The sequence below is a fragment of the Cariama cristata genome, unplaced genomic scaffold (assembly GCF_000690535.1).
Source record: "Cariama cristata isolate BGI_N322 unplaced genomic scaffold, ASM69053v1 scaffold1449, whole genome shotgun sequence".
Taxonomy (NCBI): Eukaryota; Metazoa; Chordata; class Aves; order Cariamiformes; family Cariamidae; genus Cariama; species Cariama cristata.
The window spans coordinates 7,601-19,129 of record NW_009635014.1 but is presented as its reverse complement, the minus strand read 5'-3'; the positions used below and the strand labels follow the sequence as shown (position 1 = coordinate 19,129).

At 46.7% G+C, this 11,529-nt stretch overlaps 1 protein-coding gene across 1 annotated transcript; it reads left to right on the top strand.

Moving 5' to 3' along the window:
* Positions 1-1,484: 1,484 nt before the first annotated feature.
* Positions 1,485-11,157, top strand: PPIL6 (peptidylprolyl isomerase (cyclophilin)-like 6). The gene is made up of 8 exons (XM_009707342.1): positions 1,485-1,559; positions 2,811-2,906; positions 3,353-3,541; positions 4,445-4,507; positions 4,676-4,823; positions 6,154-6,210; positions 9,430-9,565; positions 11,046-11,157. The coding sequence occupies exons 1-8, from the start codon at positions 1,485-1,487 to the stop codon at positions 11,155-11,157; spliced, it is 876 nt and encodes a 291-aa protein (XP_009705644.1).
* The last annotated feature ends 372 nt before the right edge of the window (positions 11,158-11,529 follow it).

Genomic DNA, 11,529 nt, shown 5'->3' with positions numbered 1-11,529 from the left:
ACAACGTCATAACATGAAATGATAACATCTTGTGCACGAGTCTTCCAGGCAAGGGAGCAGCTGCAGTTGCTAAACCTTCAGAATCTGATCTCTCCTTCATGATCTTTGATGCTGCAAGGATGGAGCTCCAAATCCAACATTGCTGCAAATCCCAACAAAATAGTTACAAAAGTGTTGCTTAATAAATTGCTGTAAGAAAATAACACGGACCCACACATGGACCAGAGAAACTTCAGGGTAACATGGGGGAGCCCTTCTGCAACCCATGATTTCTTTCTCAGTCTGTTTTTTTATTGTGTGTGTGTTTTGTGGTTTGTTTTTAACAGGTGGGGTAGTTCAGAAATATGTAACTAAAGGGTATAGGCTTTTTCGTTCCAACTCTGTGCTTATTTACAAATTTATTACTTTATAAAGCCGTTTGGATATAATACTGAAAAAAAGTGCATGTTGTTATTAAGATGAGAAATTAATATAATTTTTACTGTATTTAACATAGGTTTATTCTGCAGAACATATTTTCCACATGAAGATAACAACTGTCTCATCTGCAATAGGATCTTTCCTGGGGATGTGGCGATTGTTCCGTTGCTCCATGAAGTCATGAAAGTTATGCAAATTTTTGACATGACGCACAATTCAATTTGTCACTTCTAACACAGTGTCTCCTAAAATCCGCCTTGCTCAGAGATGAAAAGTCACCTGACCCAGCCATGCTGACAGAAGCCTGTGCTGAACCTACAGCTGTCCCACAAAACCGCTTTTGCATGTGCTGCGTTAGCAAAAAGGGAGCAAAACTGCCACGGTGGCACAAAGCTTTGCTGTAGGAGGCACAACCCCTCTGGAACAGCACTGTCCATGCACTTTTTTTCGCTCTTCCCCGGCTGCCCGTGGGAATGATGTCTCAGCAGGGCCCAGCGAATACAGCTGTGGGTAGGAGTTTCTGCGTCAAAAGCAGATGTACACTTTACACAGGGTGTAATTTAGCTGTAAATCTCATTGCCATGGGATTTTTTTGGGTGCTGGATATTTACATTTGTCTGAAGAGCAAAGAAATTCACATGAAAAATGCCACCAGGGGGAATTAAACACAAAGATACTAGGAAATACTAGAGGCTGGGAGAGTAATGGGGAAGTACTGCTCTCGTGTTTGCTTATTCTTGATGCTTTTTGCTTGGCATCTGCTGTTAGCCACCGTTAGCAACAGGATCTTCATCCTTTCTTTTAAAAGATCCTGTACTAATGGCATCCATCATGAGCCCTAGAATGAGCTGTCTTCAGTCCTCTGCTGTACCACGCGCTTTCTGTGTAACCTTATTTTCCTTCCTTCAGGGGAAATCGGAGCATTTGCCACCCTCGACACAGTTGAAACCCACTTACGTTCGGCTTCGGGAGCGCTGAGAAATGCGGGGGGGCGGGGTTGGTGTGTGTGTGTTGGTGTCCGGCGTTGCCAGGGAGCCGGGCTCTGCGGACGGACTCGGGGTGCCATGGGCCCGCAGCAGGTGACGGTGGTGGGGCTGCTCCGGGACCCGGCTTTCCACGTGGCCAAGTGCGCAGCAGAGGTAACCCCCGGGGTCCAACCCCAGCACCGGGTTGGGAGCAGTGGGGAGCAGTGCGGGGTGGAAGTAAATAAGCGAAGGAATGCCTGCACCCAGTGGCAGCTCTTAGGAAGAAAATATTCTGAATTTGGGGTTTCTGCTCTTCTTCAGCACTGCCGGATGCAGGCACTGAGGCTTTACAGGCTCACTGCTCGGCACTGCTCGGGGTGGGGGGGCCTCTGTTGCAGCATCCTCGTCTCCTTGTTCCTACACATTCAAGAAATTTTACAGCTGTTCAGTGCTGCACGAGATGTTACACACATCGCAGCGCTGCCCAACAGCTTGGCAGAAAGCAAAAAGCTGCAAACCTCATGGGGTTTCACAGATGTCTCATGAGAAGTTTGGCTGAGCGGCAGATGCACAGCACGCAGCTCGCCATGGGGTGCACAAACGCTGACCTTTTTGCCCTCCCTGCCTCTAAGAGTTTATCGGCCAGGCTTGTTCCCCAGCATTATTTACAGCTGATGAAGCTCAGCTGTCTATCAGCAGCCCTAAGGCCAAGCCAACCTTGGGGGTATGTGCCTCTTGGCTTATTTTCCAGCCTCTGTCCCAATGATACCAACAGGGACCGTGAGCTGAATAGAAAGTCAGTTGTTCGCTTCATTCTTTTTAAGGCCAGCTCAGCTGGCTTTAGGCCACAGCCCACATGGAGATGAGGCTAAATTGATGGACATGAATGTCCTATATCTAAATAGCAGTGTGCTTCTGAGGCAATGGTACAAGCAACAGGGAAATCTTCACCTTGCAGCCTTCACCAAGCCACTCACTTGCCCTAAGGCCCTGGGCCCAATCTCCAGGGACAGTTAGAGGACTGTGACTCACCGAGCACGCAAAAATGCATGCAAAAAAATGCAGTTGATGATGCTCAGCAACATCTTTGAATGTTTCACTTGCGTATCTCTTGCTTACATCCATCCCACATGAGGGAGAGGGGCGGGGGAGTACCAGTATAATTCAATAGTATTTGTGAAGTAGTCCTTCATAGAAAATCAAGACAGCCACTACGTCTGCAAATGGAGATTTAGAGCAGTTTGCATACACTTCTCCAAGTGCTGGGAATTACGCCAGAGGCATGAGAGGTGCAGAGCAATAACTGGATTAGAATGTGACTTAGGTTGTAGTTCAGGAGGGAACTACAAGCTGTGATAGGATAGGGGGCAGGAGGGTATTAAACTGCTTGTAAGCAAATTTGTTTTCCTTACCTTGAAAATATAGGCTCTGAAGCTGAAGTTTCCAAGCAAGTTTGCAGATCCTGTAATACAGCCTTTAGTGGAATTTGCATGGCATGAATATTTACAGGAGAAAAAGAAGGTAACTCTTGCATCCTCAGGTTGTTTCGGACACAAGTCCTCTCCCCGGGCCTGCAGCCTCTCCCCGCTCGGTGCCATCTGCAGATTTTGGAAGTGAGCTTTTCCACCCCAGTTTATTTAACTTTCTGAGAGACCCTCAAGGCAGGGTGGGGCTCTCCAGGCTCTTTTCCTGTTCAATCTGAGCTCTCCCCAAAGTGACACCCAGATGACTCTTGTCACCATAATGTCCCATAGGAGCAGGATCCAGACCTTAAGGGCACGTAACTGCACGCAATGTCAGCACAACTCACCGAAAGCTGCTGCCCAATCCCTTCCAGTTGACAGGATTTGTGGTTTTAAAAGTAGGAAAGGTATAAAAATACCACAGGCCACCTTACCTGTGGTGGATTATTACTCGTTGCGTCTTCACTAATTAATCTCTGGAGGCTTTGTTGTCCTGAAATGCAGGAACTGAGAGGTGAGGTGTGGGCATATGCCTCCTCGGTGATGTGCTTCGTTGATGGCCAGCTGCTGGGGGATGAGAAGGAGCTGCTCAAGTGGTCTCACCATGAATGGGACTATCGGGACTTCAAGCCCAAGGCACTTTACCAAGCAATTGCTGAGGATTTCTACACCAAATACCTGAAAAACAGCCAGGCAAGTAGCACTGTCTTACACGAAGAGTACAAGATCTGTAAGTGGCTGGAGAGGTTGTCAGATGAAAGGGCAGGTACCATGAGGAGGAAGGACAGCGAGCACAGTAGCGGCAGTTTCTTGCTGGGTCTGGAGCGGCGTGCGGGGAGCATCCCCTGCTGAGGACTGAGGATGGCAGAGCCCCTGTGCCTCTCAGCAGCCAGAAAGGGGCAAACGCTATCCCGGATGCCCAAAATGTATTAACTGCTTCAGGGCTGAACAGTCTGACAAAAGCACCTTGCTGACCATGCTGCAACTGCGCTGCTCCAAAATCCCAAACCACCTAGCCCTTGGGTACCAAAATTCTTGGATACCCTTATTCTTGGGTACCAAAAGCCCAACTGCCAAACCTCTCCTTTCCCAGCCAAGATCCCCTGAGATGCTGTGGTGCTGTAAGGTGTGATGCTGCCGGCGCTGACATGGTATTGAGAACAGAGAAAAATGAAATGTCATACCAAAGCAAATACCACAGAAGATGCAGCACTGATTGCACACAGGTTTGAGGCTTGCTGGGAAGAGCAAGAAATGTCCATTTTGGCGGGATGGGTGGTATTCCTGCGGATTCTTTTATTCCTGCCTGTATTGTATGGACTGCAATAGGCATGTCAATAAATGCAAGATGAAGCAGTGGGCCCTACCCAGTAGTTTGCTTTTAACACACTGTTGGAATTATTTCTGCCCAGAATGAAGTAAAACATCCTCTACTTTTTTGTTTATTTAAACAAAATAGTAGGAATGCTGTTGTGCATTGACACTGCCATGGACATTTTCTGAGACCATTTGCACCAGGCAGCTGGACCCTGGCCTGCATTAGGAAGCGAGTGCCTGGCCTTTCCCTCACTGCATTTGTTTTTCTGCTTTAAACAGCACGTGTTTGTGTACCTGGAGATAGCCATTGAGGAACAGCCAGTCGGGAGGCTGCTCTTTGAGGTACGTTACAGAGGAGAAAAGCAAAAGCAAGGAAGAAGCACACCCAACGTGGTGGTTTCACATGCCAAAGGAGCGGGGACAGAAATCTGGCCATTGGACATCAGCTAGGAATTTCACGTGTTGTCAGCTACGAATTTCACATGGGTTTTCCTCTTCTCGCTTTTGCAGCTCTTTTCGGATGCATGTCCCAGGACCTGTGAGAATTTCCGCGCCCTGTGCGCTGGAGGAGCAAGGTCTCCCCGTGACGGCCGAGAGCTCACCTACAAAAACTCCCTTTTTCATCGCCTTGTGAAAAGTGGGTGGATCCAAGGAGGAGGTGCGTTTCCAGGTGTCCTGACTAAATCCAAGTTACAGCAGAAGTGGGGGTGGGATGATCTGCATGAATGATGCCTTCATCTGCAGAGACATAGCTCAAATGCATGACAAAGCTAATCTCTGCAGGAAGCTCTAAATTAATATATATATAAAAACCAGAAAACATTTTATCTTTTAGCAATCTCACATTCTAAAGATAGGAAAAGTTTGGATAATTTGTTCTTTTGATTACCCAAGACCTTTTCAAAAGAATTTAGGAAACTAATTGAAAGTGTTAACTCTTTTCCATTAAGTTCTTTGCTAAGTAATTAGGAAACTAATTGGAAACATGAAAACCATAGGAATATCCATAGGAAAACATAATCCTTGTTTTATGGAGAGATTAATTTAGAGGCATTTAGCCAAGTGTCAGAGCCCTTCCAAATGTCCTGGTGAGTTGATTGAATGCCAGCACTATGCCTGGAGTGTGGCGCCAAGGAGAAAGGCACCATGAATGATGGGTCATGCAGCTTGTCCAACTGGCATCCCAAGGGAAGTAAAGATAGTTAGGCATTTCCTTTGTCACTCCCTTTTGGTCTATCGTACATCTTACCTACCAGTATTTCTTACGTGTGTTTGCCTTCCTCCAAATGTGAGTGCACAAACATTTAAAGTTTATACTTTGAAGATACACCTCCTACCTTTCATGAATAACTATGAAGATATCTATGTAGTCCATAAAAGCAACCATAAAATTACAACCTTGCTACTGTAGAGGACTAACCATAACCTGATGGTGTAAGACAATGTCTAAATAAAGTAACAAACCCAGACTTCTTTAAAAAAAAAAAAAAAAAAAAAATCAGGTTTCTTCAGTGCCTCGCTCTTCAGAAATCTGGTTCAATAGGAATTTCTCTCTTATCAAATCTCTTTTCTTAGACAAGTTAGTGGTCTTAACTCACCATAATACCACAGCTGCATATCCATCCTTCCTTCTTCTAACCCTACTCCCTCCGACAGAAGTCCTTCTCCAGGCTGCCCCTTCCTCAGCTGGGCGCTGCCACCATGGGAGCTCTCCCAGCAGAAGATGCTGGACCTTCTCAGAGAGGCAGCGATTAAATGCACTGCATGAAATAGTTCTCCATACAGAGGCCATCTCTTGGCATGGAAGCAGAGCTCTTCCCAAAGCGTCTGTTAAAATTCTGGTAGTAAAACAGAAAGATGGGTGCAGTTGTTCCCCCAGGCTGATGCGCAGCCCACATCTCTGACTTCGGCTGAGCTGCTCACTGACAACCCCCAATAACGCCTGTGATAAACCTGGTCTCTGATGGTTACTTTTATCTACTCTGCAGACATCATAACTGGAAGGGGAGATGGAGGAGAGTCAATTTATGGTCCCACCTTTGAAGGTATGTTTCCTCAGCTATCTTACTGTGCAAATGGCAAATTTCTGCAAAAATCAAGTTGTTGATCTGATCTTATTCACAAAATAGCCTAGGAATTTCCTTTCATCTTCCTAAAGCAAAAGGATTTTGTTTTCAGTCAGAATTATTATCCGCTTACATTAGCATGAGCGGACTGCTTTAGTGAGGACACTTTCTGATCTGTAACCTTGTCCCCCTCCTCTGATGACCCTTGCCCAAGCCTCAGCTCCACCAGCCCCTTCTCCCTGCCTAAATGAGGGCTGATGGTCACCCCACTGCCTATTTCAAAGTGCAAATACTCACCTTGGTGGACAGGACGTTAGAAATGCAGAAGTGGATTAGCTACAGATCTCCAGGCACTCTATGCCACTTGATTAAATGCATTTAAAGTAATGGAAGTAAGTCGGCTTTAACTCTAGAATTCCTGGACATCAGGCAGCTTTTCAGGCTTGGGCACACCACCACAGGCATCACTGCCAGCACCTATGTGACTGTGGATGTAAGGGGAGTTACCTCAATCTCACATAAAACTGTGAAAGTCGAGAAATGACAAACATGAGCTAAGTTTAACAAAAAATGTTCCCCCATACTGCTATAAAGTAATAAAATTAAACTTAGAAAAAAGAACTTTGTAAGAATATTTAAGAAAAACAACCCATATAATTGACATAGACATTTGGGATCTTCTGTTTAGATGAAATGCTACCCACAAAGACATTTTATGACAGTTAAAGCACTTTTGAAACTGATTTATGTTCCCTTACATAAAAGCGTTCCCACTGCCAATGGCGCAAGTGAGGTGACATTTGACCAGGCTGGGCAGCAGCCAACAGTGAGATCAGAAATGCCAAGTGTAGCTGAAAACTTTCTTTCCCAAGACACCAAAGGACCCACTCACAAGGAGAAGCTGCTCTCACCTCGAGGCCCCACGGCAGATGGAGCAAAACCCGGCCTGAGGCGGGTGGCTAGTCCAGTCTGCCCAGCCAAGTCGCAGCACTGGCAGGCAGAAAAGCTGCTGGAAGTGGAAGCCTGGCATACGGGATTTAAGGCAGCAAATACTATGGGTTGCCTCGAGTGGGCAGGAAGGAGCAAAAGTCACTTGTTTCACACTGGAGCTCCTGAAATAGCAGCAAGCCTGGACTCTCAGGACATGCACATCTCAGAAAGAACATAAGCTGGTACTGGGAAAAAAATAGGACTGGCTGTTAAATTGTTTGCAAGGCAGATGTCACTGAGGATTTGAAAGCTTATGAATCCCCTTTTCCAGCAATGCTGCCCAACAGATTTGTGCTGGTGCACATCTCGCAGCCTTTGCACTTTCTGTTCAGGTAGAAATCATCCGTGGAGGAAAATGAGTTTGAGCGTGCATGGGCATCTCTGTATAGAGGAGAGCTATGGCCCCAAGAGGGCTGCCCAGGCTGCTGCAGGATGCCCCCGCCCAGTGCACAGCGTTTTGCTCCCAGCTCCATCCTCCGCCTCCTCCAGGCAGAGTTTGTGCTTTACCTGTGCTATGCAGGAAAGAAGCTGCCATGTCATGTGGGAAGGTGACAATATGTCAAAAATAGCTTAAGTAATTTTAAGGTGGATTTAATTTGTAATCTGTCAACCTTGAAAGTGTCCCTGGAAGATTTTTGATTACCCATATTGCACATACTCCATGTGTTGATGTATTAAAGGAGAGCATTGCTAATTCTTCCCCTTTTTAATTAGAAGTTGCTTTTCATCCTTGTGAATGGTGTTCCTTTGGGTATGCCTTTCTATTTTAAGGCTTAGATTGCTTTCCCAGTACTTCCTGCAAAACTATTTTACACTGAGGGCAGAGGACAAATATCTTCGATATCTGAAAAGGGTGAGAGATGCCTCTGTCAGCTGGTAATGTTCTGGGAGACTCCACACTGGCACTGCAACGCTTGCTGGGACACAACGGTGTTTTACTGTAACGAGCTGAAAGGACTGAGGTAATTACAGAGAATCACTTGTAGTGGAGTGTCATGTCATAGGACAAAACATCCTATTCCAAAATTAGTCTGCTGAAGTCTTTTTGCAAACCACAAGGCAGCAGTCAGGGAGTAACTGTTCAGTTAAAATTTAACTACCATTTTTATGAATCAGTTTCTGAGAAGGGCACTCAATCAGGGTAAAAAGAATTTAAAAAACATCAGAGAACAATAAAATCTAACTATTTCTACTGTTTCCTTCAAGCTTGCTGAGCACTCGATGGGGGTTTGACTGCTCAGTGTGATCAGGTCAGAGACAGGTGTCAGAGGACGTCAGAATCAGTGGAATCCCTGCTCCCCATCTCATAGTGGGGCTCCCCTCCACAGAGAAGGAATCAAGTTCTTACCATCATCGCCCAAACCCAAGCATCCCTAATACCTATCCTTCCACAGTCATCCCTCTTGAGTGCTGTTTCTTCTTTCCCTCACCAGTCCTTCCTCAGCCAGGATGGAGGATCCTCTTCTCCTTCTCATGGCTCTCACTCCTATCGCCTGCCTCCCCTCCTCGCCCTGGAACAAAGCTTCCACTCTGGGAGCACCCTGACCTCCTTAACTAAATATCTGCTCTCTATTTATTCAGCTCTGTCTTGTTATTTGGCTAAAGAAGTCTCCTGCTTGCCCTCCTGCATGAATCACTGAGTGCTGGGAGCAGCTGGGCATCCCACTCCAGCCAGGCCCGTCCTGCCCTCATGGCCCTCGTGGTGCTCACAGGCGATCTTGTCCTCTTCACCACAGGCAGTGGCATGGGGGGAGGCAGAGCAGAGGCTCTGCTTGGAGCATCCGCTCTGCCTCCCGCCCTCATCATCTGTACAGTGGGAATAATCCCAAGTAGCCACAGGGAAATGCTGTGCTAAGTGCCCCAAGCTCCTCTGGCGAGAGGCATTACAGACTGACAACGGGGACCCGGAGGCATCACTGCTGTGGCTCTAATACTCGGAATTACCTAGAGTGCTTTTTAATGGATATTTTTTCATTAACTTCTTTACTTGCTTCAGCACTAGACAGTAGTGGGAAGCTCCTTCTAGGAAGGGCAGTGATTCAAATGAGAATTGGCTCGCATGAGACTCGATGAGACCTTTCAGGGAAAAGCAGAAGGGAAAGGGACAGCGGGGAAGAAGGAAAGGGGAGTTTACAGGAGCTGGCAAAAGGGAGCTGTACAGTGAATAGCAGCAAAGGGAGCAACACAACTGTGGCCTTTCATCTCTAGATGAAAGCTTCTCTGTCCATCACAAGGGAAGAGGGGTCCTCGGGATGGCCAACAAGGGACGCCACAGCAATGGCTCACAGTTCTACATCACCCTCCAGCCAGCTCCCTACCTCGACAATAAATACGTGGCTTTTGGGTAAGTACACACAAGCTTGCCGCCACTGCACTGCATGGGAGGTTGCCCTGGCCCTGCAGGACATTGCTGCCCAGGAGGAAAGCATCCATGAAATCCCTACAGCAGCTGCAACACAGATGCCTCTGCCCAGGTGGAGGATGGATAAGTCACATTTGAAGTACCTAATGACACCTATCCCTCCCTTTCTCTGCCTTGGCCTGGCTTGCTCGAGCTGGAAAACCCTGTGGCAAAACTGTTGGGGCCTCTCCAGGATGAAGGCTACAAATCCATGCCTGCATAGCTCGGTGTTAGACGAAGGTGGGCCCTGACGGACAGTGGAGTGTTGAGCAAAGCCTCTGGGCTCTGCTCTGCCCTCAGCAGCTGAAAGAAATTATTTTAGCAAATGCATGCTGGGAGTTTGTTCTCAGTAGGTTAATGTATAGAGCTGGCCCTGTTAAGATTTTTAGACTTTCAGGAATGTAGAAGGAAGATTATTGCTCTGAGCACTTCGCTTGATGTAAGAGAGCAAAATATGTATGTATTACCATAGAGAGTGAAATTCACAGTGCAGTTTCCATGTAACCACATCATGGAGAAAGACAGCATTTGTAAAGGAAGTGAAAAGCATCCGTGTCTAACCTACAGAGAACAAACCAAAAGCAATTGCTGCCCAGATATATTTATGAGTGGCGTTCACCTCAAGTTTCTGCCTTGCCACAAGCTCTGTGTAATCTGAAAGGTGAGGCATCCATGCTCTTATAGTCAGACCCTCTTAAATCTGAGTGGGAGTTTAATCCTGAGGGAGCAAAAAGTAGCCACAGCATATGAGGAGGACAGCTGGGCACTTTCCAGCTTTGCTCAGTCCTTCTGACATCCCTGCTTGGGTAAGGGCTGCCTGCAGTGTCCTCCTCGCTTGGTACCACTGTGCTGGGTGGGATGGGGTGGGATGGGATGGGATACAGTATGAAGCTTTCCGGAGCACTGCTGGCCACCATTGCTGTGCCAGCGCCTGCAGGAGGCACAGCTTGTGCTCCCACAGCGTAGGAGCACATCAGGCTGAAAGTCGTAAAGACTGCAAAATGATGGACTGTTTTCAGGATTCAGATTGGCGCTGTGAAGGAAGCAAACAAAAGATATTTCTCAGGGAGTCACTTGTAATTCTGTCATTTTTGTCAGCATATCTCTTGACTTCTTTCTCCTCAAAAGTAATGGCCATTTGCATCTGGGGCACATGGTACAACGCTTATTTCTTTAAACAAATGTAGCTGCATAAAGCCATAGTATTTTCACTTCTCCTAAAATGCCAACTAGAGGCTACTTAATCATGAACTGATGGGGTTTGCAACTCCACTGTGAAGAACAACTCCTTAAAGAGCAGAGCAAGTGCAGCCTGTCAGTAGGAAACGGGTGCCTGTGATTGTTACGGCCCTGCACGAGCCGGGTGCTGCAGAGCTGGCTCCGAATGGAGACGGATCATACGTGCACTTTCTCCCTCCCATAGGCAACTGATCGAGGGCACAGAGGTCCTCCAGAGACTGGAAGTCGTACCTACATATAACGAAAGGCCTACAGTAGCCTGCAAGATTATTAACTGTGGGACCTTCGAGCTGTGATCGCCAGCTGGTTTTCCAGCCTGCTGTAAGATAGAGCACTATTTTCCACTCATATTTTCACAGACCTTGATGGCTTTCACTTATGGCAAAAATAAAAGCACTTCCTGCACATGTGAATGGCTTGGAAATGTTCTTTTGGCTTAAAAAAAAAGTTCATAAGCTGTTAAAAAGCACTTTTGCAGGAGTATAGAAAAAGACTTGTGAACATATCTCAGTGCCAGTCTACAATTTATGGGAAATGGTGCTAATATGGTTATATACAGACAAGCAGACAGGATAAAATGCACATATGGCTAAAGCACGGGTAAACAGATGGATGCACACCTATACGGATAAAGCTAACTCTTCCTGGCTAAGTTCTGCCTCTACCAC

Excerpts from the sequence above, each read along its gene's own strand:
- PPIL6 (XM_009707342.1), top strand. The coding sequence starts at position 1,485 with ATGGGCCCGCAGCAGGTGACGGTGGTGGGGCTGCTCCGGGACCCGGCT. Across the intron at positions 3,542-4,444 it reads AATACCTGAAAAACAGCCAG|CACGTGTTTGTGTACCTGGA; the intron begins GCAAGTAGCACT and ends TGCTTTAAACAG. Across the intron at positions 9,566-11,045 it reads AATAAATACGTGGCTTTTGG|GCAACTGATCGAGGGCACAG; the intron begins GTAAGTACACAC and ends TCCCTCCCATAG.